The sequence below is a fragment of the Larimichthys crocea genome, chromosome XX (genome assembly GCF_000972845.2).
Source record: "Larimichthys crocea isolate SSNF chromosome XX, L_crocea_2.0, whole genome shotgun sequence".
NCBI lineage: Eukaryota > Metazoa > Chordata > Actinopteri > Sciaenidae > Larimichthys > Larimichthys crocea.
This window is the reverse complement of record NC_040030.1, coordinates 15,334,849-15,350,939: the sequence shown is the minus strand read 5'-3', so window position 1 is coordinate 15,350,939 and position 16,091 is coordinate 15,334,849. Positions and strand designations below refer to the sequence as shown.

At 44.6% G+C, this 16,091-nt stretch overlaps 1 protein-coding gene across 5 annotated transcripts in view; it reads left to right on the top strand.

Annotated features, from left to right (window-relative positions):
• Nucleotides 1-16,091, top strand: part of ppfibp2b (PPFIA binding protein 2b) — a 48,012-nt gene that overhangs the window by 13,432 nt on the left and 18,489 nt on the right. For 3 of the 5 annotated variants that reach the window (XM_027272164.1, XM_027272162.1, XM_027272163.1), the window contains exons 3-7: nt 1,431-1,517; nt 3,475-3,588; nt 8,117-8,266; nt 13,698-13,937; nt 14,831-14,923. In XM_027272164.1, the coding sequence (XP_027127965.1) occupies nt 1,431-1,517; nt 3,475-3,588; nt 8,117-8,266; nt 13,698-13,937; nt 14,831-14,923 (684 nt within the window). The remainder of the gene's footprint in view (nt 1-1,430; nt 1,518-3,474; nt 3,589-8,116; nt 8,267-13,697; nt 13,938-14,830; nt 14,924-16,091) is intronic. The other 2 variants (XM_027272165.1, XM_027272166.1) reach the window with 1 other exon arrangement.

Sequence of the window (16,091 nt, the reverse complement as noted above, 5' to 3'; positions counted from 1 at the left end):
GTTCAGCTGTACTTGAGTATTTGTTCTGATTACATTACTTATGATCAAAAACTAGCAAGTTTTCTCTCCTCTTCGCTCTCTTCTCCTCTGCCATTATGTCCATAGAGGCTGCTGAGCCTGCTTACATTGTCTGCTTGCCCAGCTCCTGTTCTGGCACAACACCAGCTCCAGGCCTGTAAACCTCCTCTTCTTCTTCCCGGTTGTCCAAAACACTTGTGGTACAAACACTAACACTCCTTTAGTCATTTTTTATTTCAGCTTCCCAAATGTGAATATTTTCTTTGGCCTTTATAACAAAAAAGTGAATTTCTTCGGATTTGAGGGCAAAACGAGACGTTCAGGGACGTCATCCTGGACTTTGGGAAGTAGGAATCAATATTTTCCAACGTTTTCTGGACCAAACAACTAATTGATCAATCTCTGACTGAAACAATCGTTGGTTGCAGCACTGTATACTTAATTTTTCCCGATGATAGCACTGAACTTTCTCAAAGGGAATGGGCAGCTTTTAATGTTTGTACTTTTGTCTGAATGTCATGTTTATCCCTTAATGTCGACAGATATTTCTAGTCAGTCTTGATAAATGATGAAAGTGAGGATTTCTGTTGAGCTCTGTAGCCGATCGTCTTATCCCGTCCAGGCTTCGTCGCTGGATATTAATGTTTTCCTCTGCCTCAGTTTTCATGAGTCAGCAGGCTCGGACAGAGACGGGATAATCCGACTCTTTAGAGTAAAATGGAAACTGTACTGACTTCATCATTGCAGCCCGACATCATTTAAAATAGTTCTGCTAGAGTTGGAGGAACACATAATTTGGCCATAACCTTAATAACTGGAGACCACAAAGCTCCTGACCGACAGGAAAAGATCTCCTTCACGGCGTTGGAGTAAATCCGCGTTACGAAGCATTTTTCGATTTATCCAGACGGAGCCTGACGCAGCTTTTCTCTCTCTCGTGCTCGGCCGTGTGGACGTTTATTTCAGACGTTGTTGTTGTTACTGTTGGCTTCAGGAGAAGTTCATTCCTCTGTGCTAAATCTGGAGTCCGATAAGTCAGATGATCTTCATCATGTGCTCAATGAAAAACAGTGATACCTCTGTCAGCTCAGATCAGATCTTTAAATGTAAAGCTGGTGTCAGCGTCCGGTGTCGGACGGTGCAGGACGAGGCCGGAAGAGTTTAAAACATTTCAACTTTTCATCTTGTACAACCTGGAATCAACAGAAAAGTTGCTTTCCGTTGATTCCGGGTTGTCCGTCTGACATATCTTGTTGGAGGTTTTGGATCATGTGACTCTTTAGAGGGAAATACAAACTGTGCTGACGTTTTCGGGCTAATTGACAGAAGTCATCCATGTCTGGTCTGTTAGTGGATAAAACAGTGACGCTCGGTTTGTTATAACTCACTCTGGTTTCTCTGTCTTCGTCCAGGTGAACCTCTGTTCCCCAGCCAACAATGAAACCTACCAAGAACGACTGCTACGCCTAGAAGGAGACAAGGAGTCTCTGGTGCTACAGGTCAGTATTGTGTGTTTGTGTATGTGGGTCTGATCTAGGCGACCACAGTGGACACAGTTTAGACTAAAGACCAGTTAATTCAGGGTCCCCTGTTGGGAGAAAGTGAACCTTCAGTGGAGAAACCTAACCTGATGTCACGCTACAGCGGCTAATACACCAATCAAACTCCTCCACAGTCGACCTGAAATGTCTCTGAGACTCGACCTGTCATGTTCTGACTTTTGACTGTTTATTTCAAACTCGACCTGTCATGTTCTGACTTTTGACTGTTTATTTCAAAGCCAGAATAAAGAGTTCTGAGTTTGTCAGACCAAAGAACAAAGTGTTATTAACCACCCAGCCAAATATGAATGATTAAAAATATCATCAAGTTTATGAAATCAGGCGTCAAAATCAGGTAAAAATGAATTCTCAGCTCCAGGACTGTGGGAGCATTTTGAAGCGACTGAAACGTTTCAGATGAGTTCAGAAAATGAACCTGACTAAACTTTGAAACACTCTGAGCTGAGATGAATTCATCTCTGTCTCTCTGCTCAGGGTGGCCTCAGCGTGTCATCGAGCCACCCTTTAAGGACCGCCCACAAAAATCCTAAAACTGAAGAAAAACTGTTTGAACCTTTCAGTAATATATCGCTCAAAGTGTTTTCACGTGTTTTCAGCAACTACTTTCCAACATATTTAATGTGTTGGAAAGAAACCTCAGAATTTCCTTCACACGGACTTTAAAATGTTTCTTGTTAAGTCGTGCAGGACGGAAAATAAAGACGAAAACACGACGCTCAGCACTCAGTGTGTCAGTATTTGTAGTCATGTTTACTTTAATTATCGGAGTCTGAACTACGAGTAAATGAGCCTGGAGGATTTGTTGGTGCCGCGCTGGAAAAACAGCTCTGTAATCCCGCCGCTTTAGATATTTCATGTTGTTTCATAACAAAACATGTCCGGACATTCCCAGACCGTCTGAGCTCGTGTTTACCGACGACTTCTTCCAGTTAACCATCAACACGAGGCGGGAAAGCAGAAGATTATACATCTGTGTGTGTGTGTGTGTGTGTGTGTGATACCGTGTCAACAGGATCAGTGTAATAGCCGGTTCATGCAGCTCCTCCTGTGCGTTTGTTTTACACTGCGGGGTGAAGTTATGCGAGCGGAGTTAAAGTGCACCACCTGCTTCTGATTCTCACACGCCTACTTGTTACACATTCCTCACGTGAGCCCTGCTGTGATTGGTTGACATGCACGGCGAAGACCGGGGCTTATTTTACCTGACGGGAGGTTTAACTGGCTGTTGACAGTTTCCCCCCTTCGCTCTACTTTCTCTCCACCTGCCCGTCCTTCAGGTGTTCAGGTGTCGTCTTGTGTTAGCACACACACACACACACACTGTGTTTGGCAGACGAGTCGGCAACTTTAGCTCAGCGGAGGCGAGACAGGTAAGAGTTTAGAGGAGTTTCTGTGTGTAATACGTGAGTCAGGAGTTGGTCTGATACGTGTTTCAGCTGCTAAACTCACACAGGACTTTAGATTTAACTCGTCCACACTCTCGTTCATTCATTTACTCAGCTGTCCGTCGCTCTTCACGCGTCCTCGTCTGGATTTCTCTGCAGCAGACGCTTTGAGACAGGACGTGGCTGCAGGGGTAAAAATCTGGAGAGCTGAAGTGACAGAGCCGTCAGAGAGATTTGGCATAGTTTAAGTCGAAGTGTGTGTGTGTGTGTGTGTGTGTGTGTGTGTGATGTTTGGCAGGAGGTGAGCGTGTTGTCAGGGTGATTATTGTAAATGTGCACACACACATTCCTGAGTGACACGCTGCTGCTGAGTAAATGTGTGTCGAGGTATGTCTGAGACGAACGGGTGTTTGTGTGAAGAGACGGCGTATTTGTGTGTATACGTAGCAGTGTGTGTGTGTGTGTGTGTGTGTCTCTGTGTTCACGTGTGTTCACGTGTCACCCGTCAGGTGAGCGTCCTGACCGACCAGGTGGAGGCTCAAGGAGAGAAGATCCGAGACCTGGAAACTTCTCTGGAGGAACACCGGCAGAAACTGGCCTCCACGGAGGAGATGCTGCAGCAGGTAATGCGCGCACACACACACACACACACACACACACACACACACACACACACACAGTATATCTCTGGTTCTGGTTCCTGGCTCCAATCGAAGACTCCTTGAGCGAGATACTGGACCTCAAGTTGCTGTAAACGTGTGTGAGCTTAGTGATACTGGACCTCAAGTTGCTGTAAATGTGTGTGAGCTTAGTGTCAGTCCACGAGCCCTCGGGTGCTTAATTAGCGCCATTTAAGTGTTTATATCTCTGATTAACGGTGCCCTGAGGATCGTTACTCATTAAACATGGCGTGACTCACTGAGGTCTACCGAACAACTTTATAAAAATACATGTATATTCTTTGACGTCTGCGTCCGTGATAGTCTGCTAACGTCAGATACTGTGTCCCAGTTCAAGACTCACCGGTGTGTTACACATGGAGAAAGTTCGATACGGCACGATGCGACGATTTAACAGGTTTTCTGACTTGTGGCCACTAGTCGTCAAAAACTCAGAGGCGGCACCTTTAAATGGAGACAACTCAGTCACAGGTGGAAGGTGTACACAGAAAAGTAAGATGGATTAAGACCAGCATTCTCCATGAATGTGAAGTGAAGCCAATGTCAATCAAAGCGTCCACGCTCTTAATCCTGCATAACTTTAAGCCTTAATATAATGTGAACAGGTGAGTTGTATATAAATTCACCCTCAGTACAGTTGTCATGAACGGGGAAATTAGCTACAGAGACCAAAACTGTTTTTTGTACCAGGCTGTAAACATGTTTATTTCTGCTGTGAAGTTTTGAACATGGGGACTTATGGAGACTGACTCACTTCTGGAGCCAGCCTCATGTGGACGTTAGAGGAACTGCAGTTTTTTGGCACAAACCAACAAAAGGGAGTGTTATTTTGTGCAGTTTTTACGACGAACAGACAGAAAAGAAGAAGAAAAAAAGATAAATCTGGAGGCTGGATGATCAGATCTGAGCCAAAAACAACTTTTACTTTATCTAAACATTTTAGTCGTCGGCCTGCTGTGATTTAAAGCCAACACGGCTTCAGTCTGACCAACAACAGTCCTAAAAGTCACCTTCACAGTTTGTTTGAACTGTCTTATCGACTAAAGAAAACTTAACGTGGAGCTCTGACCTGTAAAATCTACTTTGAGATAAACGCACCGCATAACTGAACAGCTGATGAGTCAGAGGAAGTCAAGCTGGAGTGGAGACACCGTGAGGCCAGGGGGTTGCAAATACACCCTCCATGCTGCTCCTTTAATCTCCAGTATAAAGTGTAAAACACTGAATGTCCTCTAGTTTTTCTTGTTTAGTTTTTTTTTAAACTTGACGTCATGAAAGCAGCAAACTCATGAGCTCTGCCCGGCTGGACTCAACAAACCACGGCTCTGTGCATCGCAGAATCGAGCCTCTGTTTGGACTCCTCAGCAGACTCTTTGTCCGTTGTCGTTGTCAAGAGCGAGGATAAAAAATGCCACAGCCTCAAAATAAATACCCCCACGAGGGCGGCAGCGTTTACCGTCTCCATCCAGCTTTCCTTTACAGATCTGCAGAAGAGGCTCTTCTTCAGTAAAACAGATCTCCACCTGCTGCTGCACCTGATCTCCTCCACAGTCCTCCACCTCCAGTGTTTGTCCGTCTGGAGGATTTTATTGGAAGTAGCCGCACTGATCTGCAGCTGGTGTCCCAGTTTGGCGTGTTAAGTGTGAGGCCGCTGGTCAAACAGCTGACGTGACGCGAGATGTTTGAAGGCGGAGAAGGAGAAGTCATAGATTTTTTGTTTTTTTCTCCAGCATTTTTCATCTCAGATCTCCTCGATGTGTAATCAGAAAAGAAAAGTTTGAAGGATTTAAAAGGTGACGACGCGTCTGCGGGTCGTCACCGTCCGTCTGGGTCACTTTGTTTAGTGTGTGTGTGTGTGTGTGTGTGTGTGTGTGTGTGTGAGACAGAAAGACGGCCATGTAACATCATGTGTCAGTGCTGCAGGGCTGCTGCTACACGCTGTGGGAACCACGGCTAATCTAATAAGAAGCAGTCCTTAGTCAGCACACGCACACACACACACACACACACACACACACACACACACAGTACAGTGTTCTCATGCTAGCGGCGATCCACCCACACATCATGTAGTCATACTGTGACTTCATGTCCTGCTGTGCCTTTATTTAGACGCAGAAGTTACTGTACTGATTTCTGCACACACACACACACACACACACACACATATATATACATGAAGCTTCAGTCAAGGCTCATTATCTTCTTTGATGTACACATAAATAAAATTAATTGACTCTGCATCAATCACTGAAGTTCTCATTAACATCTCCAGATTTTCGTCTTCTGAACTCTGTAATTATCAAATAAACGGTACTTCACTGTAAAACCTGAGTTTCCATTCACTTCAACCAAATTTAAAAATATAAAAGTTATTTATTTTTACCACAGACTGCAGAAAGCACGGATGCACTCTGTGACAATATCAAATAAACGGTACTTTACCGTAAATTGAGTTTCCATTCATGTCACCAAACTGTGACCAAATTTAAACATGATGTATATAAAAGTTATATATTTTGACCATAGACTGTAGAAAACATGGATGTAGTCTCTGTGACGTCACTGTGTAAATATCAAATACAGTCGTCCCTTGCTATAATGCGGTTCATTTTTCGTGGACTCGCTGTTTCGCGTATTTTTTTTGTGTAATTTTGCTTTTTTTACAGCGTACTGTACAGTATGAACCACACATGTGTTCTGCGTCCTGATTAACTAAGGGAGTACTGTACAAAATGCGTGTAAAAAGGAGTATAAAAGAGTGTGGTTAGGGGTTTTACGGCCTTAAAACATGTATAATAATTGTAAAACTTACTTTGCGGATTTCGTTTATTGCGGGTTATTTTTAGAACGTATCCCCCGCGATAAACGAGGGACCACTGTAAACGGTACTTTACTGTAAACTCTACATACAATCTCCACACAGAAAGGCCACAGCCGAGTTTCGAACCAGCGACTTTCTGCATCACCCCACGTCTTTTTAAAAGTTTACTGATTCGGCGAGCCTCGTCTCCTCTGGGAGGTCGTTCCAGAGTCAAGGGGCCTGATGGAGAAGGCACCTCTCAGACTTCAGCCTCCACCTTGGAACAACCAGAAAAGACTCACCTGAGGATCTAAGGCTGCGAACTGGCTCGTACGGGGTTAACACGCCCGGCAGTGCAAGCTTTAAAAGTGACCAGTGAAAATCAAATCGATCAATTTGTGCAGCCCAAAGTCACAAAGTACATTTGCCTCAGAGAGAGAGAGAGATGTGACATCTTCAACCAATACCGTGCCTGACTAGGCATAACCCTGAAAGAGACAGACACAGACAGTACGGGTGACGTGTTTTCAGACTGCTGTCTCTCAGACTGTTCATGTTTAACGCAGCTCGGTTTGAAGAGCTCTATAAACTCCGTACGGGCAATGATAATTTGTCACATGCTGCTCTTCGTAATTGAAGGAAAGTTAAATGTCAGGCAGCTGAGCCGCGAAGCCACCACCGCACAGGTCTGATAAATTACTTCTAAAGACCGCGGCTTATCCGGCTGTAAGTGACACTGGTGTTAGATTGCAAACTGACAGTCAGCTGCCATAACTAAGCAGATTTTCACTGTCTGTGTGTGTGTGTGTGTGTGTGTGTGTGTGTGTGTGTGTGTGATTATGGAGGGGTTTAAACTGTCTGTCTGTGGCTTTGGCGTTGACACATTTTGTGGCATCGCTCTGTGGTCAAACAGAGTCGTCTTTTAATGTGGCGTCAAGAGGAAAAGAAGTAAAGTAGAATCAGTTATATAGTTTTATATATTGTGACCACAGACTGTATAAAACATGGACGTCGTCTCCGGGACGTCACCCACAGGTTTATGAAGAGTCTGCCACGATATTGGCAAAGACGTTACAGGTGGCTCGTTTGAGTAACCAGGCTTCGGGCCTGGGCGGCTATTTCGTCTCAAAATCATCTCTAAACTGAACTATTGCACAAGTAGTGCGAAGTTACAGCCCTCTTAATGAGTCAGGCAGTGTACAGACATCTCTGATGGATGTCGGGAGCATAAAACAACAATCCAGCTTTTAGTTTAGAGAAGAGGAAGTGGGATTCAGATGAGGAAACGAAAGCCACACAGGGAGTTGGCGGAGATGTGTGTTTTTGTGTGAGTCAAAGAGAAACAACACGCACTTCTTCATGTTTCGGTGGCCGGCGTAGCCTCTCGCTCTCTCACACACTTTCTTTTTCCTCTGTCTCATACCAAAGAAGCTCAGAGATGTATTAATAGAGTCCCTCGCTTGCCTGTGTGTGAGTGTATATTTAGCTTCGTGGGGTCTGGGCCCCCAGCTGAGCCGAGTGCGCTCTGTTAGTGTGGGAACAACGTGACACCGAGTGGAGTAGCACGCCGGGCCTCTGATCGATGTGCGTCTTTAACATTTTCTATAGGTGCTGGAGCTGTTTTCCACTCGTCTAAACTCGCATTCTTTGTCTTCTTCTTCCTCCCAGGAGCTCATGAGCAGGACTTCTCTGGAGACCCAGAAGCTGGATCTGATGGACGAGGTGTCGTACCTCAAACTGAAGCTGGTCAGCATGGACGAGACGCACACCAACGCACACCCGCAAGATCCCGTGGACAAAGAGCAGAACAAAGCCGAGGTATGGAAAGTCCTGCAGCGGATCGCTTTTATGTAACTCGTTCAGCTGGCTGCTTAAACACCCATAGGTGCATATATCCAAACCACTGAGGTGCAACCAACGCGTCAACACATCAGTTGACGTGACATGATAGATTGGTGTGTACTGTTTGTCATATAATAATATATAAGTTGAATATAACTCCCTTTCCCCTCATTGGACTGTCTGCAGTTTATGTTTTATTACAATATTTTATTTCTTTGTGTGTTTCGATTGTATTGATGTTTTTATGAAAGGCGCCACTAAACAAAATGTAAATAAAACATCATGTTGGACTAACTACGTAACAGTATCGTGATGTCACATTTTGCATTTTTTAGCCACTTTAGCGTTTTTAGTAGATTTGTAGCCAAATTTAGTTCACGTGTTCATAATCCATCTCTGATTAGCATGCTAATGCTAATATCACCTGCTGAACACCAGTATGTTAGTACTGTGTTTGTGAGCATGTTAGCATGCTAAAGTTAGCATTTAGCCTCACAGTAGACTCTTAAAGTGATGTTGCTATCTTAATGCTAACTGCTTATCGGCTAATTTAGTGCTAATTAGCCTAGATAATAAACCAAGATGGTGAATGTAGTAAACATTATACCTGCTAACCATCATGAAGTTAGCATGCTAAAGTTAACACTGAGCCTCACAGCGCTGCTATAGGAAACATTATACCTGCTAACCATGTTAGCATGCTAAAGTTAGCATTTAGCCTCACAGTAGACTCTTAAAGTGATGTTGCTGTCTTAATGCTAACTGCTTATCAGCTAGTTTAGTGCTAATTAGCAAACCTTTGCATGCTTACAAGCTAAACCAAGATGGTGACTCTAGTAAACATTATACCTGCTAACTATCATGAAGTTAGCATGCTAAAGTTAGCATTTAGCCTCACTGTAGACTCTTAAAGTGATGTTGCTGTCTTAATGCTAACTGCTTATCGGCTAATTTAGTGCTAATTAGCCTAAATGATAAACCAAGATGGTGAATGTAGTAAACATTATACCTGCTAACCATGTTAGCATGCTAAAGTTAGCATTCAGCCTCCCAGTGGACTTGTTTATTTATTACTTGTTATGTCGGTGTATGATTTTATGTCAGTAACAATAACACTGTAAACTGGTTTAATCTGGGTTTATCTTCTGTTAGTGAGTCGAACGTGCTTCAGTCTTTGTTGCCATGTTCCAGTGATTATGTTTAACGGTTCAGCCTCCATCGAGACCTCATGCTGCGTCTTGGATGAAGTTACCAACAAAAACTCTGAATGCAGATGTGTTTTTTTTTGTTTTTCCCATTGTTGTTGAAACAAGATGAACATTTCGGTCTCTTCCAAACATAAAATGACACACATGCTGAAAAAAAAGAGACTCTTGGCATGTTTGTCTTGTTGAGCTGAAGGAAAACAATCACATTCCATGAGGGATTATTCCGGGACAGACCCGCTCTATAAGGACGTACGTCGGCTGTTTGTCTGTTTTCAATGTTTTCGCTGACTCCGAGCCAAACGGAGTAGTAACAACATTCAACATGGGGCTGCTGTGGTCGCAGTAATCCGCCACAACTCCGACCAAAATAAACGGTTTCCCAGACAGAACCGGTCGTGCACGGATTAAGTTGACTGTCTGGCACATAAAAACATCTCAAATTTAACTTTAACTTCGTCTTCTTGCTGCTGTAAAATGCATCGCTTCCTGTCCATGCTCTTAATCCTGCATAACTTTAAGCCTTAATATAATTTGAACAGGTGAGTTGTATATAAACTAAATGTTGGCTCCTGACGTCGTTCCAGTTTCAGGTTTTCCCACTAAAACCGTCAACAGGTCCGACTCGTCAGCTTTCCCACGTCTCTCTGCCAACACCGCCACCTGAAAATATCGAAATCGAAACTCTTATCAGTCGATGAGTGCTTGTACCAACAACGTATTGCAGCCAGATTTGTCACCTGGTTAATAAACAGACATACTGTACATTCATCTTCTCTGTCTGGACGACGTTCAAGTGTCGAAGCTCCGAAACAAGCCAGAACACGTCAAACGGTCTCTGAAGACAGTTTGAACAACACACGCACACTCTGCTGACACCAAACCGCGAAGTCAACACTGTAAAAAAAATCCATCGTGCAGAGTGAGAGCTTCACTTCAGTTAGTCACATCTGGATCAGGTGTGATGACAGTTGAGGGGTTGTTTGTTCAAGTTGCTGGTGGTCAAACCGGATCAAACCACGCCCGCTCCGTCCGGATTAAGCTGTGTTTGCAGAGTGAAAGTGTTGAACCGTTAAAGAATACATTTTAAAAACTTTAAAGCTCACTGTTGATTACTTAGGCGGCGCGGTGGTACAGCGGTTAATGTCCTGTCACGTCCTAAATCGAACCCCCGGCTGTGCAGACCGATCTGTGCGGAGTTTGTCCAGCTTCCTCCCACAGTCCAAAGGCACGCGGTTAATTGGTTAATTTGTGATTAACTGGTTAATTATGGTTGTCTCTATGTGTCAACTCTGTGAACCAGAGTCTTGTCTACGGTGGACCCCGCCTCCCTCGCAACCATGATAAGGATAAGAAGAGAGAGTAGACTGGTAAACACTAGACAAGACAAAACAAGACTAGACTAGACTAAGACAAGACTAGACTAGTAAAGACTAGACAAGTAAAGACAAGAGTAGACTAGACTAGAAAGACTAAAGACAAAAGTAGACTAGACTAGACTAAGACAAGAGTAGAATAGACTAGTAAAGACAAGAGTAGACTATACTAGTAAAGACAAGACTAGGCTAGACTAAGACTAGAGAAGACAAGACTAGAGTAGACTAGACTAGTAAAAACTAGACTAGGCTAGACTAAGACTAGAGAAGACTAGACTAAGACAAGACTAGAGTAGACTAGTAAAGAGTAGACTAAGACATGACTAGACTAGTAAAGACTAGACTAGTAAAGACTAGACTAAGACAAGAGTAGACTAGACTAGTAAAGACTAGATTAGTAAAGACTAAAGACTAGAGTAGACTAGACTAAGACAAGAGTAGAATAGACTAGTAAAGACTGGACTAGTAAAGACAAGACTAGTTTAGACTAAGACTAGAGAAGACAAGACTAGAGTAGACTAGACTAGTAAAGACAAGACTAGACTAGTAAAGACTAGACATTGAGCCTTGTCTCTGTGATGCTACACTCTTCACACTCCTCCGTCTTATTGATAAGAACTGATCTCCATAGTTCAAAGTCTGTTTGTGCAGAGAACAGACAAACCTGAAATAATAATAAAAACACAGAGACGCCACCAAAGTTGAGTCTGATCTTTGCTTGTCTTACTGTCTTTGTTCATCGTGGCGCTCAGCTGCTGCTGCTCTTTACCGGCACCGCGAGATACCCGTATGATGTATCCGGCACAGAGGCGGCGCTTTGAATAAATAAACAGGATGCAACGTTTCTGACACACAGAGGCTCGTGTTCTACACACACACACACACACACACACACGTGAATGAAGCGTGATACACATCAGAGGAATTCGTCCAGTAGTTGTTGAGAGTCTGGACAGAGTGTCGGACCGACCAAACAACATTTTGGTCAGTACCGTACCGACTGCTGGCTCTGAGTTCGAGGCTCAGTCTCAACATCCGTCCGGCCTCTGTGGAGCCTAACACAGAGATGTTTAACACTGACAAGTTGATGCTCAGTTGGTGTAGTAATAGGATACTCTGTCTGATCTTACACACGTGTTTGTGTGTGTTGTGTTGTGTTGTGTGTGTGTGTGTGTGTGGTTAGTAACAGCTGCAAGGCTCCGGTCGGCTGGCACGAGGAATGGCAGGCATCCACGCTGAGCATTCCTGAGGGCCAAACACTTTCACCTCAGGAAACCACTCCAGCACCGCACGCACACACACAAACAACTTTTCAGGAACGAGGTTTTAAAGTTGATGATCGTGCATTCTTCTGTGGTTTCACAAGCTCTGGAGTTGTGACATTCTCCGGCCGTGGACGACTTTTGAACTTTTAGCGTTTTATATAGATTCAATCAAAAAAAGTTGCGTCTGTCTGACGTCGTTCCTCTCCGTCTGTCCTGGTTTGAATTCTGGGTTTTGTTTCAGGGTGGAGCTCTTAGATGGAGGTTTAATGATCCGCTGAAAGACAGATCGCATCAGCGTGCGTTGGGAGGTAAACTTTATCGATTAAAACAACAAGACAAGCTCGTCCGTTAGCTGTTCTTCGGCGTCTGTGGCTGTCTGCTTTCTTTATTCCCGTTAAAAAAATGTTGTCATACGCACGAAGAGCTGTCGGGATGTGAGAACATCAGCAGCTAAACTCGATGTGTCGGTAAAAGTTTCTTTTTTGATCTTTTAATAATCCATACAATTGTCGTAGTTCTGTTGAAATCGGGGTCAAATCTTCAATGGAATTAAACTTTATTTGGAGTTTTATTGTTGTTACTTTTGATTTAAGCAATATTTAATGAGAGGTTGTGCTTTACCGTCATTATTGGCACGCCGAGGTCCGTAATCATCACAGATGTGCCAGTAATGACGATAACGCACTCCCTTAAAATTTAATATTGCGATTATACAACAATTATCTGGTTTCTGTTTCCATGGAGTCGCCCAGTTTACTACTCTGACTCTGAATACCTGCAACAGACACGATTTCAACGTTAAATCTTTCGAGAGATTGTGGAGTTTCCCAAACTGCTTCGCTAGTTGTCATGGACAGATTTAAGTACGTGAACTTTTATTTGAAAAGTAGAGAAACCGTCCGTCAACAAAGGAGGAGGCCTCAGACACTAACCCCCACCTATAACTGCCCTTACATCCCAGAAGACTGAACAACAGTTCACACTTCAGGTCGTCACAACAACAACGAGCACTAACGAACCGAGTGAAGCGACGTCCGCCTCTCAGCTAAATACTGAAGAAGCGTCTCGGACGAGCGTCCGGCTGCCTCAGATTTAACCCTTTCCAAACTCGACTGAACCGTCCAACCTTTCCCGCTCTTTTCCTGTCGGTCCTGTCACTACAAGACTTGTTACTGTGTTTGTGTGTACATGCATCATTTTCTCACAGTATTTCAACACAGCGAGGCACGATGCCTCACCTGTATCTGCCCCGAGGCTGCGTCTGTCTCGCGCTCTGTCTCAGTTAGTTTTGTGGATCTGCTGCTGCTGCTTTAATGTTTCCTCCCGTTAATCTACGAAGCTTTTCTCGTCCTCGAGTTCGTTCACGTTGTTTCTGTGTTAAATGTTCAGTTTTTTCTTCAGTGTTGATCATCCAGACGTGGAAACAAGTCCAAATACTGACGAGATTAACAGATAAGTTCATGTCTGTCTCTCCTCCTCTTTTCTTCATCTCTTCCGCTGCCCTTTATTTCTCCTCCATCGCCTCCTTCCTTCCTTCCTTCCTTCCTTCCTTCCCTCCCAGTGTGTGGTAAATTTCATCAGCGAGCTTCAGGAGCAGATGTGCAGGTTTCAGGAGGAGATCAGCACTCGTATCCAGGAGAAACGGGCCCTGGAGGAGAGAGAGGCCGCTCAGCAGCAGGGGGAGCCCGGAGGCGGCCAAGCCCGGGGCCACCACGGCCCTCAGGTCGGGTCGGCCGGCTCACACCTGAGCCCGCCCGGCTCTGACGCCCAGACGATGCACAATGGAGGACAGACTGTACACGTAGGGAGACTTGATGGATGAACTCATCTTCCCCTTCTCTCCTTCCCTCCGTCATTCCTCCTCTTCTTCTTCTCCTCCTCTTCCCTTTTTTTAACCATCCACACACACCGACCCGGTATTTGGAAATTTCCACAGAATCAAACTAACCGTCTCTCTTGTAGTGTGTCATTGTGTGTGTGTGTGTGTGCTGCAGGATGGTGGGGTTCATGCTCTACTCTGGTTCTTGCAGATTTGGAGAATTGCTTTTCCAAATACTTCCACACATTTGAGGAGTTACAGTCAGTGCAATGAGGAGCCCTAACGCTGTGCGATGTTTGGAGGAACGTTCCTTACGTTGTCTAACTCCTCGAATGTTTGAAGCATTTGTTAAAACACATTTCAGGCCTGGATTTTACCCTCATAGATTCTTTTAAATCGGGAGCAGGCGATTGTGTCTTTATTTGATTTGTTGTGGTTTGCTTGCATGACGCTGGTTCCTCCCTCTACTAACAAAGTTTTACATCTGTCCGTTTCCTCCTACGCTGACCAGGTGGATGGGTCATGTATGTAACGCTTTACAAGGTTTTTTTCCCTTCGCACGACGGCAGACGTGCGGCCTGGACGGCTTTCAGTCTCGCTCTGGGTCCCTCAGGTTCATCTTCTTCCCCCCTTGGTTGTTGATTTAACTGCACGCTGTGGTCTCTGTTTCAGGAGGATCGTGTTTCCTTTATTAACCACTGAATGTGAACCTGAACCTTTATTTATGTGTCGGCATGTCAGTGATGTTGATTCTGGCGTTTAGCTGGGAGTTTCAGAGTGGGTGAACTCTCGTGCATGAGTTGTTGTTTTCCACTGCTGAAAAAAAAAAAGACACATGAAGTGAAAGATGTTGCGTTTTTGTTTCGTTTCTGCAGGATCTGCTACATGAGGTGAAGCAGCTGAAGAGCAAAGTGGAGGCGCTGGAAGGCGAGAAGGGCCAGTACGAGAGGAAACTACGAGGCACGAAGGTACGCCAGAGCGCAGAACTGCTTCCATGTTGGTCACATGTGGCGTGTTTTACTTTTTATCAGTGTTACAGATTCCAGATATCTGTAGAAGAAAGATCTGAATAAAATCAGCTGCAGGGTTAACGAGGTTATATCAGATCTTTAACGAGGCCGATGAAGCGACTAAAGCCAGCTTCAATAAACTCATGAACAAAAAACAGGATTTCCTAGCAGCAGTGCGTTTCCATGAACTTTAAGGAAATTTAGAGGTCGTTTTTATGCCAGAACCCCACAGGGAAAGTCTCCACGATGCTGTTTTGGTCTAACACGGAGCCAGACTTATCTTGTTCAGTCATTTTTCTTCTGTGAGTAGCTACGTAGTCACATTTTTGATCAGTGTTACATTCAGTAGTCTGCACTGGGAGTTTTATTTTGAAAAACCGTCTGGATTCTCGAAGCCATTTTTGCGTCCGATTTCCTGTCAGCTCGATCTGATCATAGCGTGAAATACATGCAGCAGCAAGCAGCTTCTGGTGGCGTCACAAACATTGTCTCGCGTGACCTTGATCGACTCTGGTGGCCACACATCTGGAACGAGTCGTAGCCGTGTCTGCTGGGATCCAGGAGCTGAACTAACTTTACCTTTAAATTTCTTTAAAAACTGTTTTTATCTACATCTCCTCTGAATCCTCCTCCCGTTGCTCTATTTGATGTTTTTAACATCTTTGATGAGGCGTCTCTCTAACACGTTGTTTCTTATTGCTTCATTTGAAGGTGGTCATTGCTTTCTCTGTGCTTACACTGCTTCCTCCTCTCCCTCCTTCACTCTGTATCCTCTCTCCTCGTCCATCTCTCATCCTCATCTCCTCGTCTCCTCCTCCTCTTTGTTCATCACCCTCTTCCTGTGTCTCCGCTCTCTCCAGCTCTCCATCTCTTACTCTCTCCATGTGTGTTACCAGTCGCTCATGACCCAGCTGTCCAGCCTCAAGCTGACTGTGGAGCACACACAGCTGGAGAAGCAGCACTGGGAGGAGCGCTGGCGCGGCGCACAGGTGCCTCCTCTTCCTCCTCCTCTTCCTCCTTCTCCTGCCTCGTCGCTTCCCTGTGTTCGTCCCGTTTCCTCTGATTAGTCCTCTCCTACCTCCTCCACTTCCCGCTCTTCTTCCTGATTTTGCGCTTGCAGCTTTTC